The sequence below is a fragment of the Dromiciops gliroides genome, chromosome 1, assembly GCF_019393635.1.
Source record: "Dromiciops gliroides isolate mDroGli1 chromosome 1, mDroGli1.pri, whole genome shotgun sequence".
Taxonomy (NCBI): domain Eukaryota; kingdom Metazoa; phylum Chordata; class Mammalia; order Microbiotheria; family Microbiotheriidae; genus Dromiciops; species Dromiciops gliroides.
The window spans coordinates 30,156,818-30,173,764 of NC_057861.1; the positions used below are offsets into that span (position 1 = coordinate 30,156,818).

Here is a 16,947-nt window from a genome sequence, read left to right on the forward strand (position 1 = left end):
AGCCACTTCCATTGAATACTTCCTCCCTCCCTCAGTTCCCAGCAGAGACTCTTCCAGCTTCGAAGCCAAGCTAAGCCACATGGCTCTTTTTGGGCTCCAATCCTTGTTTTGGCAAGAGCTGTGTATTGATTTGCCAAGGCACTCCTGAGGTGAGAGAGGCTTAGGAGTCAGTCTATAAAAGAGATTTCTGGTAAGCATGGTAAATAATTGCTGGACCCCAGAGAGGAAAGCACATCCCTGAGCCCAGAAGCACCAAGGACTGTGAAACATCCCCCCAAGTGGGTCCTTATTCCTGGCAACTGTACTTTTTGCAAGCTGGAATTTATTTCCTGTTGGCATGGCGACCCACGCTCCATCTCTCATCACCAGCAGGAAATGTAATAGCCTCTTATACAGACAAATCCTTTTATAAATGGCTTTTACAGACCCTGCATTATTTCCTTTGAACCTCCTACTAACCATATGAGGCAGGCATTATTTTCCCAATTTTATATAGAAGAGAGCCAAGGTTCAGAGGGTCTAAGTCCAAGATCGTGCAAATAATTAGTGGCAGGATTAGTACCAGAAAGGGTGTGGGATTTAGAATTGAAGGACCTAGTTGAGGTTTTTGTCCAATTTTGGGTAGTATTTTATTCTTTCTAATTATACGTAAAGGCATTTTTTAAAGATTCCGTTTTACAAAATGTTGAGTTCCAAAGACAATTTTAAAGATTCATTTTTACAAAACGTTGAGTTCCAAATTTTTCTCCTTCCCCTCGTCTCTTCCTAAAACGGGAAGCAATTTGATATAGGTTATATATGTGCAACCATCTAAAACATATTTCCATATTAGTCAAGTTGTGAAAGAAGGAAAAGACGGAAAGGGGGAAAACCACAAAAAAATAAAGTGAAAATAGTCTGCTTCAATCTGCATTCATTGTCCATCAGTTCTTTCTCTAGAGGTAGTTACATTTTCCGTCATTGTAATTGTCTTGGATCATTGTATTTGCTTAGAATGGCTGTCATTCACAGTTGATCATTATACAATATTGCTGTTACTGTGTACAATGTTCTCCTGATTCTGCTCATTTCACTTTGCATCCTGCTCATGAACTTATGAGCCCTGCAGCCTAAATAGCTGACAGTGAAGAAATGTGTGGTGCAGAGTTAAGCGCAAGGAATTTAGTCATGGGACCTGGATTCTAATTCTGGCTTGGCTATTTGCCACCCTAAGTAACTTTAGGCAAATCATTTAACCTCTCAGGAGCTGATTTTCTTCATCTGTGAAATGGGACTTCCAAAGTTCCTTCTAGCTTGAAGTCTTTGGATACTATAATTTTTTGTTATTAATTTTAGAGTTGGGGAATCTTGGAATTTCTTTTTTTCCAGGGCAATGAGGGTTAAGTGACTTGCCCAGGGTCACACAGCTAGTAAGTGTCAAGTGTCTGAGGCCAGATTTAAACTCAGGTACTCCTGAATCCAGGGCTGGTGCTTTATTCACTGTATCACCTAGTTGCCTGTAGAATTTCTTTTAGAATGCATCATGGGCTAAATTTACTTCCCTCATTAAACTTTGCTCAGGTTACTGTTGAAATGAGGTTGCTTTCCCTGAGCCCATGTTGGTGGTCCATGGTGGGGAGGGCAACCTAGATGCATGCTGATTAGAATAATGAAGAGAGCAGGAAGGAAATTTGAGTAGTCATTTGGTCAATCAGTCAGTCAATCAACAAGCATGTTGTGCCAGGCACTGGGTATAGAAGTACAAAGAATGAAAAAATCCCTACTTGCAACCAGCTTACATTCCGTCCCCTGTATTTTACACATGAGGAAACAGAAACCTGAGAGGAGTCATATGACTTACCCAAGGTCACAAGGGCAATAAGTCAGAATTTGAACCCAGGACTTGGGATGGTAGCTTTTTTTTTTTTTTTTTGCATGATGGTAGAGTCTTAGAAGTCATCTCATCCAAGCCCCTCATTTTACGGATCAGGGACATGGATAATGGCAAGTGGCAGAGATAGGATTCAAACCCAGCTCTTCTGACTCATATTCTGGTGCTGTCTCTATCATGCCAAAGGACCTCCTTTTTCTACAGAAAAATTACAAAGTATAGACTCAAATCTCTTTCAGTCTAACAGACTTGTATTAAGGTCAAGCATATGGAAATGGATAATTCATTGCTAGGCTCTCAATGAATGAAGAGGAAAACATAAAAAAACATTAATTTGCACAAGCTGGGGTAGCTAGGTGGCACAGTGGATGAAACACCGGCCCTGGATTCAGGAGGTCCTGAGTTCAAATCTGGCCTCAAACACTTGACACTTACTTGCTGTATGACCCTGAGCAAGTCACTTAACCCTTATTGCCCTGGAAAAAAAATTTGCACAAGTGAATGCCCATCCTACCTCCAAAAGCCCTTCCCAGAAAACCTTTTAATTAAGATTAAATAATTCAGGGGCAGCTAGGTGGCAAGTCGCTTAATCCTCATTGACCCGCAAAAAAAAGATATTAAATAACTCACTTGCATGTCTCTCTGGCTGCCCAGGGAAAAGCTAGGTGGCAAGGTGGATAAAGGTCCAGCCTTGAAGTCAGAAAGACCTGAGTTCAAATGTGGCCTCACTTACTAGCTATGTGACCCTTGGCAAGTTGCTTTACCCTGTTTGCCTCAGTTTCCTTATATGTAAAATGAGCTGGAGAAGGACATGACAAACCCTTTCAGTATCTGCCACAAAACCCCAAAAGGGGTCTTGAAGAGTTGGACACAACTAATGGACTAAACAACAAAGTCTCCCCCTTTCTGCTGGACAAAGCTCAGGTCCGACCTCATTATCTCAGGCCAGCTAAGGCTGCTGGCTGGTGTCCTACCTGCATCCCCTGCTGATTCTTTCACTGAGATGCTCAGTCTTTGATCCATTCTCCCTTGTTCAGTCCTCAAGCCAGTGGAATCTTTTTTTTTTTTTAGACCAGACCTCCCCCTCCCTACCAAATGGTTTCTCTCTGGCTATGCTGAATAAAGCCCCATGGTGACTGACATCCCTTTTTTTAACGTAATAAGGGCTCATGTCTCTATCATTTTAAGACTTATAAAGTACTTTCCTTACGCAACAACTCTGTGTGACAGGTGATACCAAAAAAATATATCTGCTCCCCAGGTAGGTTGGGAGAATGAATTCTAATTGGGTACAAGTTGGCCTGGATCGCCCCTGAGGTTTCTTTCATCTCTGAGGTTCTGTAAAATCATCCCCATTTAACAGATGAGGAAACTGAGAGATAAAAGAACCCCCCCCCCCATCCCTAACAAGGTTAGTACCATGACTTTTTAAATTCAGCATGGTTTCTCACTCCATTTTGTCCCGTCCTTTCCTCTGCAGTACCCTACCCGCAGGACTCTCTGTTCCACTGACCGGGGGTGTAAAAAAGGGAAGAAGGACCCACTGAGCAAAGGTATCTGTTCTTTTAAGTTCCTGAGACTGTGTGATGGAAAGCTGAGTTCTGGGTGAGAAGCCGACACTTGTCTCCCCGTCCCAATTACATAAGTGATCCAAACCAGTCAGTCCCCTGGTGGTTTAGGTTAAATATTGGAATGAAATGAGATGCCAATGGAACATTGCGCAGTTAACAAAAGATTTACTTAGCCGTAGCCAAGGAAGGACATTCAGGACAGGGAAAAGATATTCCAGGAGGGTACAACCTTGATTCAGCTGAACACGGCTTTCCTGGGCTAATGTTGGTTACCCTGCTTGTCTACAGTCAGGAGCCTGAGGGAGGAGCTGGAGCACCTTATGGCCTGGTTATTTTTGTATTCCGGTCAGTGGCCTGAGCCTTGGGTCAGTATTGGGAAATACTGTGCTAAGGGGTCTTAAGATACTGTTCCCAGAATATCTGAGCCTCTGGCAGGAGCCAGGTGCCTTGTCTTAGGTGGTTCTGTGGGTAGAGCTCTGAGCCTGGAGGCAGAAAGCCCTCAGTTTAAATCCAGCCTCAGATACTTACTAGCTGTGTAACCCTGGGCAAGTCACTTAACCTCAGTTTCTTCAACTATAAAATGGAGAAGATAATAGCACTTGCCTCCCTCCCAGGGTTGTTGTGAGGATCAAATGAGATCATATTTGTAAAGCACTTAGTAGGTGCCTAATAAACGCTTGTTTCCTTCCTTCCATCACTTATCACCACCATCCGTCCAATGACTCCTCAGGAAACAGCCTATAGCAAAGTCCACATTCATCTTTTCCCCCCTCTTGTGGTAAAACTAGGCAGCACATCATTCCCATCACCAGAATGAGCATCCTAACTGACCTGGGCAATGTACAATACACTAGAAAATACTCCTAAACACTGCCAGACCTCAGGGAGCTTTCTTTAGAAGAAGCTCAAATGAACAATCAATCAATAAGAATTTGTTAAATTCTTAAATTATTGTTAAACTAGATGCCGTCAAGGAAAGCTCCTTGAAGAAAGGGACGATTGAGGGGTTGCTTCTTTATATTGGGGTATTTGTCAGTAGTCCCTGCCCTCAAAGAGCTTACATTCTATTGAAGAAAACAACATGTGCCCAAGTAAAGAAAAAAAATCTATATTTAAAGTAGATATGGGGGGGCAGCTAGGTGATGCAGTGGATAAATCACTAGTCCTGAATTCAGGAGGACCTGAGTTCAAATCCAGTCTCAGACACTTGAAACTTACCAGCTATGTGACCCTGGGCAAGTGACTTAACCCTCATTGCCCTGCAAAAATAAAAATAAAAAATAAAGTAGATATAGAGTAATGGGGGCTAAGGGAGGTATAATTAACAGTTGGGGTTCAAATATAAGAGGTGGCTTTTTATTAATAATTTGATTTTAATAAGTTGGTAAGGATGTGTTTTTGTTTGTGTTGTTTCAATTACGTAGATTATATAAATAGATGTAAACCACATGAGAGGAAAATGTTAATAAAAATGCAAAGCCCCAACATTTACACAAAACAAAAAGAAAGGGAAAGGAAGGAAGAAAAAGGGAGAGAGGGAGAGAGGGAATGAGGGAGGGAATGAGGGAGGGAGGGAAGGAAGGAAGGAAGGAAGGAAGGAAGGAAGGAAGGAAGGAAGGAAGGAAGGAAGGAAGGAAGGAAAGAAAACAAGGGATTCTAAAAGTAGGAAGTATTACAGAAATAGTGGGATGGTTTATGCCAAGGAATAGAGATAGATGCCATATATCAATCAATCAATCAAGTGTTTATTAAGCACCTATGATGGTCAGCTAGGTGGTGCAGTGGATAGAGCACTGGCTCTGAAGTCGGGAGGACCTGAGTTCAAATCTGACCTCATACACTTACTAGCTGTGTGACCCTAGGCAAGTCACTTAACCCCAATTGCCTTAAACATCCTGGGCCATCTCCAGTCATCCTAATTTATATCTCACCACTGGACCCAGAGGGCTCTGGAGGAAGGAGTGAGGCTGGTGACCTTGCACAGCTCTTCCTCACTTAAATCCAATTCAGTGCAACTCATGACATCACCCCAGTGTCATCGTCCACTTTCTTCAATAATGAAGGACACAGCTAGGTGGCGCCGTGGTAAAGCACCAGCCCTGGAGTCAGGAGGACCTGAGTTCAAATCCGGCCTCAGACACTTAACACTTACTAGCTGTGTGACCCTGGGCAAGTCACTTAACCCCAATTGCCTCACTAAAAAAAAAATAATAATAATAATGAAGGACAAACAACAAATACTTACAACGTGTTAGGCGCTGTGCCTGTAGCAAGTAAAACAATTTGGTTGGAACATAGAATACATGAAGGGGAGTGATGTATGAGAAGCCTGGAGAAGTAGCTGGAGTCAGACCATGAATGGGCTTTAAATGCCAGAAAGAGAAGTTTGTATGTTAACCTAGAGACAAGAGAGAGTCATTAGACCTCTGTGAACAAGGTGGTGACATGGTTACTGTAGGCAGTTGCCTCCTAATTGGTCCCCCTGATTCTGACTCTCTGACTCCTTTTCCTTGCCAAGTGCACACTTTGAATCACCTCACTATCCTTTCCGCGCCCCTGCCCCACTTTGTACTCTGTTTCAGTCTCTGATGAAGAGGTGACCCTTCTCCTTGCCAACACTAACCCTTCTCCTTGTGCCTTTGATCCTATCACATTCCCTGTGGTAGATTGCCTTCACAATCATCAGCCATCTCTCCTTATCTTCTGGCTCCTTCCCTGATGCCTAGAATCATGCCCCAATCTTTTCCATCCTTAAAAAAGACTTTCACTTCACCTTGGTATTGCCTCCTTATGACAAACTCCTTTTTCATAGCTAAGCTCCTAGAAGACACCACATACACTCACTGCCTCCACTTTCTCACCTCTCGCTCCTCAGCCCCCTTGCAATTTGACTCCCCAAGTCCAAGACTCAATTGAGGCTGCTCTCTCCAAGGTCACCAATGATATCATTACTGCAGTTCTCCTCCTAATGACCTCTCTGCAGCAGCTGACATTGTTGGCCAATCTCTCCATCTGGATACTCTTTCTTCCTTGGATTTTCTTGACACTGCTCAGTGGCAGTTCTTTTCATACTTGTTGGGACAATGTTTCTCCTGTGTGACTGGAAAGAGGGTAGGGCCAAAAGAAATTTGAAAGATGCCAGGTTTAGACGTGTGTGTGTGTGTGTGTGTGTGTGTGTAGATGATGAGTTCTGTTTAGGACAAGTAGAGTTTTACATGCCTATGGAGCCTCCAGATGAAAATGGCCAATAGGCATTTGGTGATGTACGACCACAAATCAGGAAGAAGTCATGGGCTGGGTATATAGCTTTGGAGTTATCTTCATAGAGATAGTCATTGAATTCATGGAAACAGATGAGATCATGAAAGAAGGGATATAGAGGAGCAGAGCCAAGATGGCGGAAGAAAGACATTAAACACACAGAGCTCCTGATACAATTACCCCCAAAACAGCAATAAAAGAACCTCTGGAGCAGAAAGAGTGGGTATAGGGAGAAGGGCCTGGGACAGAGCCTTTGAGTACACCCAAAGTGGGTTATGGGTGATGGTCCAGCAAAGGAGACAGAATAGGATTGGGCAGCCATGTAGAAGGAGAGCCGAGACAGACTTTCATCCTTTTCATGTTTCTACTGCTCCACGGAAAGGCATTTTTTGGTCTTCCTTGGACTAGTTGATGTGTGTTTCTGTTTAGGCTTAATGGGGACTCTCTAGAGAAGATTTTCTCAATAACTTCATTATGTCTCAATCTAAGACAGGGGAGTTGGGTTGCATGATACATAAGAGATCCTTTGCAGGAATTCAGACGGGAAAATGCGTGCAGTACAATGCAACTTACAAGACCTGTGAGGTCTCTGCCTGGTGCCCCGTAGAACCAGAAAGAGATGCTCCTCGGTAAGTAAGAAATATTATCCGCTTCCACCTTTCCCAGTATCTTAACAGATGAATTGTAAAATACAGGTTGTTGTAGATGATCCCTCCCAACTCTGGGGATTCTCTGGTACACAGTCGGTGCTTGATCAACGTTTGTTGAGTGAACAAATGAATGAATGAATCACCCAGTCACTTGAATCTATGCCTGCAGTGACAAAAAAGAACCTAAGGTCATGTCTGATTTGGGGGAGGGGATCAGGTAAAGCTGTGGCAGTATGTAGGCAGCTAATATATAGACGAGACTTCCACATAGGCACAGCTAGTGTTATACTAGTGCTAACCCAGAGGCTGCTTAACACAAAAGGTGGAACCCAGGAAAGGTAGAGCCACTGGAATGTAATAGATAAAGCACTAGACCTAGAATCAGGAAGACCTGGATTCAAATCCTGCCTTACCCTTAGTAGCTGTGTGACCCTGGTGTCCAAAGGAGGGTACCCAAGATGACGAGTAGCCTTAAGTCCACATTGGAAATTGGATCAATTGGGAGAAGAGATGACTCTGGGGGATGTGGCCACTGGATTCCTTTCTATTCTGTGGGCATGGGACATAACCATAACCTCTTTGGAGTACTCTGTAAGATTCCAAGTAGAGCCAAAGTCAGATTATGGGGGAACCTAATATAAGAGTGGAAAGTGGGGGCAGCTAGGTGGCACAGTGGATAAAGCATGGCCCTGGATTCAGGAGTATCTGAGTTCAAATCTGGCCTCAGACACTTGACACTTACTAGCTGTGTGACCCTGGGCAAGTCACTTAACCCCCACTGCCTTGCAAACAAACAAACAAACAAAAAAAGTGGAAAGCATAAATCCAAAGAGACAAGACCACCCTTAGTGCCACAGGCCAAATGCTCCATCCCACTCTCCAGTTAATGCACACTGCCTCTTCTCTCTTATTATCCAGCAGTCACATCCCTGCTCTCTACCAACAGCTTCCTGGGTACCAATTAGACTGCCTCACCTACTACTTATTTCCTCCATCATCAGCTCTCTGGGTATCAGATCACTGTGCTCTACCATCACAGAGAAAAAGTAGATCAAAGGCTCTAGACTCAGTTATTAAGAGATGGTCATGTCAAAGGAGTACAGGATAACTAATAGACAGGGAGTTACCCATTCATACCTGTACAATGGTGATGGTGGTGGTGGTGGTTGGGGTTTAGGGAAAATTTCATTCTCCTGAGGAAAACATCTGAGAAGACAGAGGTAGGGAGTTGGTCTCTGACCTTTCTTAACCCCCAACCCAAGAAACCCAGGAAACCCAGGATGTCATTACAGAATACTGGGGACAGAGAATGAAATGTTTAACTTTAAAGATGATTCTACACACTGCATCCCTTCATTGAATGTGAAGCTGTTTTCTTTTTTGAATGGGAAGGGGTGATTGGCCTTGGCTCAAGGAAGAATAGTCGCACCAATCCCTGGTAGTCCCTTAAAAGGTTGCGCTTCGGGGAAGCTAGGTGGCAAAGTGGATAAAGCACCGGCCCTGGATTCAGGAGGACCTGAGTTCAAATCCAGCCTCAGACACTTGACACTTACTAGCTGTGTGACCCTGGGCAAGTCACTTAACTCTCATTGCCCCGCAAAAAAAAAAAAAAAGGCTGAGCTCTACAATTCTTTTTGGCATTGTAAACTACAATTTATTTTACAAATGATTTTTCATTCTTCGTAATGAGTCAGTTAAAGGGAAGCTCTCATTCTGCCATTGTTATTAAAACTAATGCAACATCCCCTGATTTCAAAGACTGTAGCTGAGATTCATAACTCTGAAATACCTCTGAAATAGCAATAATTTTCAATGCATTGAGAATTCTCAGGTAACACATTTAAATCAAGTGTTCACCAATTAGCTCTTTGCTACTTCTTGACTGTCTGCCAGGCACCTTTGAAATCCCAAACAACCATATTTTTGACTGAAAATTTTCAGCTTCCATCTGGATATTTGGTACCCATAATCCCAGGCACACAGTTCTACTTAAATCTTATTCTCTCATATAAGTGGAGACTTATTGAATGATTAAGTAAGTATGCCCAGCAGAACTTTTGTTTATGTTTATCTTGAGCGATAGGGGTAACTGACTGGCAGCACATAGGGTTAAATGGAATCCATGAAATGTCAAGAAGATGAGAGAAAACACCCTACTCCAAACACTTTAAGTAGAACCCTTTTGTATAGGATTTTAAAGATTTTTTGGCAAATCAATCAATCCTAAACTCTATGGGGCAGCTAGGTGGCACAGTGGATAGAGCACCAACCCTGGATTCAGGAGGACCTGAGTTCAAATTCAGCCTCAGACACTTGACACTTACTAGCTGTGTGACCTTGGGCAAGTCACTTGACCCTCATTGCCCCATAAAAAAAATCCTAAACTCTACAATTCCACAAGACTTTAGGGGGCAAAAATCCATAGAGCTAGAACCTGGTCCCTGAAAGGGAATATTGTCTTACCTCTTGGGGTGGGGGTCAGAAACAGAGAGGAGGATTTTCTCTATCCTCTATCCTGAGCCTCAGTTTCTTCATCTGTAAAATGAAGGGGGTTTACTAGATGGCTTCTAAGGTCCCTTCCAGTTCTAAGTTCATGATCCCGTTAGGCAATTCTAGATATTTTCTTTGCAGACCTAGTTCTCCTTGAAGCATATGCCCTTCACCATCCCCCATGCCTCCAGTCCATAATGATCCTTCTCATCTTAGATCTCATAAACCACTTGGTTGGGACTTCTCTTGTGGATTTTCCAAAGATCATTTTGTATTATGTTTCTTTCTGTGTTTGCCACATCTCCCTACCAGACTGAGACCATCTCGTTAACCTTCTTCTCTCAGCTCCTCATAGGAATGGCTTAAATAAACCTTTTGCCACTTTGTCAAAGATTTTGAGATTTGGAGTAGGTCCACGGTCATTACTACCCATATTCTGTTTCTTCCTCCCAGGCCAGCTCTCCTAATTAGTGCAGAAAACTTCACTTTGCTCATAAAGAACAACATTGATTTCCCAGGCCACAATTATACCACGTAAGTGTTCTAAGTTACTGCCTCAGCCCCCGAAATGAGGCGAACGCAACTTTTTAATGAAAATGGTTTTGTTTTCCTTCTTCTAAAATTAGAACTCCTTTTTTTTCAGAAGAAACATTCTACCAGGAATCAATATTACTTGTACATTTCATAAGACTAAGAATCCTCAGTGTCCAATCTTCCGGCTAGGAGATATCTTCCAAGAAGTAGGGGAAAATTTTTCTGATGTGGCTGTGCAGGTAAGCAAAACCATTTCTTTTTGGCAAAGAAGGGTACCTCTGCATGGGATTTCTCACCTTAAAAGACCCTTAAAAGAGGTTTTGGTTTTTTTGGTGGGGCAATGAGGTTTGAGTGACTTGCCCAGGGTCACACAGCTAGTGTCAAGTGTCTGAGGCCGGATTTGAACTCAGGTCCTTCTGAATCCAAGGTCAGTGCTATATCTACTGTGCCACCTAGCTGCCCTTCCATCCATTTATTCTTTTTTTTTGTGAGGCAGTTGGGGTTAAGTGACTTGCCCAAGGTCACACAGCTAGTAAGTGTTAAGTGTCTGAGGCCGAATTTGAACTCAAGTACTCCTGACTCCAGGGCCAGTGCTCTATCCACTGAGACACCTAGCTGCCCCACATCCATTTATTCTTTTTTTTTTTTGCGGGGCAATGGGGGTTAAGTGACTTGCCCAGGGTCACACAGCTAGTAAGTGTTAAGTGTCTGAGGCTGGATTTGAACTCAGGTACTCCTGAATCCAGGGCCAGCACTTTAACCACTGCGCCATCTAGCTGCCCCCCACATCCATTTATTCTTAAGACTGGACATCACATCCTTTCCTTATAATACAAAAACTAAGGGATTTGGAGACTGGTAGTTTCTCCAGAATTAGGATATATTAGGACATTAGCTCTATGATGGCACAGACTATTTGGCTTTTGGCCTTATATCCCCAGCACCTAGAATAGGTGTTTGTTATATAGTAGGTGCCTAATAAATGTTTATTGATTGCTTGATGGGGCCAGTATCTTCCTCTATGTCCAGCTGGGATCCTTTGCAGCTACATGGTATAGTGGACAGAGTGCAGGCCCTGGAATCTGGAGGACCTGAGGAAAAACCTGGCCTCAGACAATTCCTAGCTGTGTGACCCTGTGTGAGTCACTTAACCTTCTTTGCCTAAGTTTCCTCACTGGTAAAATGAGCTGGAGAAGGAAATGATGAACTACTGCAGTGTCTTTGCCAAGAAAACCCCAAATGGGGTCATGAAGAGTCAGACACGACTGAAAAATGACTGAACAAACTTATCCACTAATATAGAGCTGACACATGAAATAAGATCCTCATTCTAAACAATGAGCAGTTGCTGCTGTTGTTGAGTTGTTTTTCAGTTGTATCTGACTGTGACCCCTTTTGAGATTTTCTTGGCAAAGATACTGGAGTGCTTTGCCATTTCCTTCTCTAGCTCATTTTCTATGTGAGGAAACTGATGCAAGCAGGGTGAAGTGACTTGCCCAGGGTCACACAGCTAGTATATGTCTGAAGTCAGATTTGAATTCAGGAAAATGAATTGTCTTGATACCAGGCCTGGCACTCTATCCACTATGGTGCCACCTAGCTGTCCCAATACTCAGCCATGTATGTTCAATTCACTTTGTTTAAACGGAGTTCTACTGTTTTGTTTTGTTTGTTTGTTTGTTTTTGGTAGAGCAATGAGGGTTAAGTGACTTGCCCAGGGTCACACAGCTAGTAAGTGTCAAGTGTCTGAGGCCGGATTTGAACTCAGGTCCTTCTGAATTCAGGGCTGGTGCTCTATCCATTGCACCATCTAGCTGCCCCAAACGGAGTTCTACTGAGGAACCTCAAACTAATTTTAACCTTCAAGTGAGGTGTCAATCAGCAAACATTAAATCACAGAGACACAGAATCTCAGAGTTGGAAGGAGTCTCTGAGGTCTCCTGATCCACACCCTACCACAAAAAAGAATTCCATTATAACATTCCCAATGAGGGCTCATCTAGTTTTATCCGGAGCCAGTTTTGCTATAGGGAACAAAGAATGTAGAGAATAAAACACACTCCCTGCCCTTCAAGGATGTTAGAATTGAGTTGAAAACATGGGAAATACACAAATAAGAAAGGTAGCTAATGATATTAGACAACAATGGATATTAAATAAACTGAGTAGATAGTGAGTGCTAGTGGAGTCCACTGGAAGGAGAGGGTCACTGGACTGTGTTTCTTGTGTGTGTGGGAGGTTCAGGAAGTTTTGAGTCGGGTCTGAAAGGATGGCTAGAATTCAACTAATCAGGGAGGAAGATGGAAGACACATCAGGAAAAGAACAGAGGGGCAAAGGTATGGATAATAGAAAACCTTGAGGCCATTTGTGGGAGAGCATAGACCATTTTGACCAAAGCTATGGTCTAGCATTGATGACAGTGAAATAAACCTTTGCCCTAAAGTATTTAATTTTATCTCACATTTCATGTTTCCAGGGTGGAATCATGGGCATTGAGATCTACTGGCACTGCAACTTAGACCCATGGTTCCATTCCTGCCGTCCAAAGTATAGTTTCCGTCGTCTTGATGACAGGACCGCCATCGAGTCTTTATATCCTGGCTATAACTTCAGGTAAAGCCCTACAAGAAGTCACTAATAGCAGGCATTTGGCTTTCCTGGATTTTGTCAGTATTTTCTGGTACACCAAGATGCTAAATTGATCCCCAACACTTAGTGTGGTGCCTGGTTTATAGTAAATACTTAATAAATGCTCCATCCACTCATCTACCCATCCATCCATCCATCCATCCATCCTTCCATCCATCCATCCATCTACCTACCCATGTATCTTTTGTTGTTGTTTAGTTGTTTCAGTTGTGTCCGATTCTCCATGACCCTATTTGGGGTTTTCTTGGCAGAGATACTGGAGTGGTTTGCCATTTCCTCTTCCAATTCATTTTACATATGAGGAAACTGAGGCAAACAGGGTGAGGTGACTTGCTCAGGGTCTGAAGCCAGATTTGAATTTAGGAAGATGAGTTTGCCAACTCCCAGCCCAGAACTATGGCACCACCTAGCAGCTCTACCTGTGTACCTCTCTATACAAATTACATGCCAGAAACTTACCTCTTAAAAATGCTTACTAGGGGCAGCTAGGTGGCACAGTGGATAGAGCACTGACCCTGGAGTCAGGAGGACCTGAGTTCAAATCTGGCCTCAGACATTTAACACTTACTAACTGTGTGACCCTAGGCAAGTCACTTAACCCCAATTGCCTCACCCCCCAAAAAAAAAATGCTTGCTAAATGGGTGAGACACTGGATTATCTCTGAGTCCCTTCCAGCTCTAAATTCTGTAATTCAAAACACTAAAATAAGGACAATTAGTGAACTGGCAGGAGATGGAGGGAGGCATACAGTGTGGTGTGTGTGTGTGTGTGTGTGTGTGTGTGTGTGTGTGTGTGTGTGTGTTTAATGCTACATCTTCCAGCTGAATAGTTTTTGGTCATTACAGAAAAAAGTAAGCATGATTAGACATTGCCTAATGGTCAGCAGAAAGTAGATTGGGAAACCATAAGGAGCAATCTGCCATTAGATATTAGTAAATATCCTTTGAGTCCCCAAGCTGAGCCTGAAAGCATTAGCCTCCAGGGTGATGCTGTGATCTCTGGAAAACAGAAACAGCTATATCACTGATATTCACTTAGAATTAAATATTAGATTATGTATTTCACTGACAAAGTGATGGAGGAAAGTATTGTAGAAAAAGAAAATGGTGACATCTGAAAGATTTCCCCCAAAAGTTCTTCTTAAAACAATCATACAAGTTAGGAAAAGCCACTTTATTCAATCCAAATTGTGTTAAGTACCTACTATGTGTCTGGCTCGCAGAGAATACAAAGGCAAAAATTAACTCATACCTGTCCTCAGGGAGCTTACATTCTTTTGGCTATCTCCTTACAGTGTGACTCTGCAGGTTATGTCATATACTTGAGATGGGGTGTCTTCCTTTATTGATTTTTCTCAAAAGGTAATTGCATGTGTATAAGCCATATTTGACTGCTTACCGCCTCAGGGAAGGGGGAGGGAGGGAAGGAGAGACAGAATTTTGGAACTCAAAACTTTAAATAAAAATATTTATTTAGAAAATGTAATGGGGACGGGTCTAGGTTTGCTCCCCCACATTGTGGCTCAGTCCCTTGTTGCTCCTCTAGCAGCTTGTATGTCAATAAGAGACTAAGGCAAAACTAGCAGTCTCTATTTGTCTTTCACTAGAATGTGTGGAGTTACCAAACTAGCTTTGCATTCATTTCCACATCCTAACATATTTATAATTGAAACCATTAATTTAAAAAATCATAAAATGCTATTAAATTCTGTCTGCTTTATTAGTTGAAATGAATGCAGCTTACCTTTAGCCATCAGATTTCTTTCTAATGCATTGGGCAGTTAGGTTTTTGAAAAGCTATTTTTAGGAAGAAATATAAAGTTTAAAAGCTTTCCCCCAAATCCTCAGGGAGTAGAGAGACAGAGAGGAAGGGGGAGGGAGATGGAAGATGTGAGGAGGAAGAGACAGGAAGAGAAGAAAGAAGGAAAGTGGACTGAGAGGGGGAAGACAGGAGAGAAGGGGAGAAAGAAGAAAGAGGGAGAGAGGAAAGAAGGAAAATGGACTGGACTGAGAGGGGGAAAGAGGGAGAAAAAGAGGAGAAAGAAGAAAGAGGGTAAGTGGATTGAGAGGAGGGAGGGAGGGAGGGAGGGAGAGAGAGAGAGAGAGAGAGAGAGAGAGAGAGAGTCATGTGCTTTATTATCTTCTACCCAAGATTCTTGGCTTATGGCTCCCGTGTGATACTTTACCTCACCTCCAAATTCTTCCCTCTTTCCCTTCAGATATTCTCATTTCTATAAAGTGCTTAGGACCCAGAGATATAGGATTCAGAAACTCTTATTACTTGGAGAGATATGGAAAAAGAGAGAGGATATAAAAGAAGAGAGGTGGAGAGAAAAGAGTGAAAGAACACATGGAGGGGCAGCTAGGTGGCACAGTGGATAGAGCACCGGCCCTGGATTCAGGAGGACCTGAGTTCAAATCCGGCCTCAGACACTTGACACTTACTAGCTGTGTGACTCTGGGCAAGTCACTTAACCCCAATTGCCTCACCCCCCAAAAAAAAGAACACATGGAATGAAAGATTGAGAAAATGAGAGAGGAGATGGAGACAGAGATAGAAAGAGAAAGAGAGGGAGAGAGAATAAAGGAAGATGGAGAGAGATGGAGAGAGGGTATGAAAAGAAAGGTGGAACAAGTGAGAGACAATATGAAAAGGTAAATGGAGGGAGTGAGAAAGGAGATGGAGAGAGGTAGTGAGAGATGTAGAGAGAGCAAGATGAGATACAGAGAGAGGATATAGAGAGATAGAGAGAGTATGAAATATGAAAGAAGAGATGGAGTGAGTGAGAGAGGAAATAGAGAGAGAGAGGAGAGTAAGAGAGAAGATGGAGAGAAATGGAGAGAGGGAAGGGAGAAGAAACAGGGAGAGAGTTGGAAATAGAGAAAGATCAAGAAGAAAAGGTAGGGAGAAAGAGAAAGAAGAAGAGGGTGGGGAGAGAGAAAAAGAAAATTAGAGGAGAGAGAGAAAGTAGAGGGAAAGAGGAAGAAGAGAAAGGAGAAAAATTGAGGGGAAGATGGAAGGGAGAGGAGGAGATTGGAGAGAGGGAGAGAGAGAGAGAGAGAGAGAGAGAGAGAGAGAGAGAGAGAGAGAGAGAGAGAGAGAGAGAGAGAGAGAGAGAGAGAGAGAGAGAAACAGAAGTGTTTATGCTCTGGCCCTTGAAAGCAAAATTTCACAGCCTACCCACACAATAACTATTATATGGGCAAAGCCAGGTCTTGATCTATTCAGAGGGTATGAATCTGGTGGACCAAAAGAAAAGAATAGTGTTTATTTCTTGTAGGGCCAAGAAAAATAAGTCCCTGGGCTAGAGAACATAGATCATATCATTACAGAAAAAGAGGAAATGAATTTTAAATTGGGCCGCACTTGACTACAGACTGCCACAAACACATGATTTAGTCTAAGTTGTAAAGGGACCTTGTGACAGCTGAAGGGAGAACAAAGTTTCTCAGTTTTCTCTTTCTGTATACCAGCAGAGGGTATATTTCTCGTGATCTCCCTATATGAACTCATTTTAAGCACCTACTATGTGCTGGGCACCATGCTAAGGACTCGGGCTACAAAGAAAAACAAAAGACTGTCCCTGTTCCCTAGGAGCTCACCATGATCTTGAAAAGAGAGGGGAAATTTCCGGAGTTGGGTAGCCAGGGTGGGAAATGATCTGAGCAAGGGTGTGTCTGAGCTGTGATTTCATCTTGCAGAATGATGTGTTTCTGGAAATGACAAAGTCCAGGAAAGCAGCCAAAGTGGGAAGTGATGAGGATTCTCTAGGCTCCTTCCTTAAATGCTGGAGGCTTAGGAAGGAGTTCCCAGGTGTCCACACTGCCCCCTCCCCTCCTTCCCATCCTCTCCATTGAGACAGAGAGAGACAGAGACAGAGACAGAGACAGAGAGACAGAGAGAGACAGAGAGACACCCCA

General features: G+C 43.0%; 1 protein-coding gene across 1 annotated transcript in view; it reads left to right on the forward strand.

Moving 5' to 3' along the window:
• LOC122734193 (P2X purinoceptor 7-like) overlaps positions 1-16,947 on the forward strand; it is a 44,506-nt gene that overhangs the window by 17,072 nt on the left and 10,487 nt on the right. The window contains exons 4-8 of the mRNA XM_043974938.1: positions 3,351-3,423; positions 7,235-7,331; positions 10,296-10,376; positions 10,486-10,615; positions 12,854-12,990. Of these exons, the coding sequence (XP_043830873.1) occupies positions 3,351-3,423; positions 7,235-7,331; positions 10,296-10,376; positions 10,486-10,615; positions 12,854-12,990 (518 nt within the window). The remainder of the gene's footprint in view (positions 1-3,350; positions 3,424-7,234; positions 7,332-10,295; positions 10,377-10,485; positions 10,616-12,853; positions 12,991-16,947) is intronic.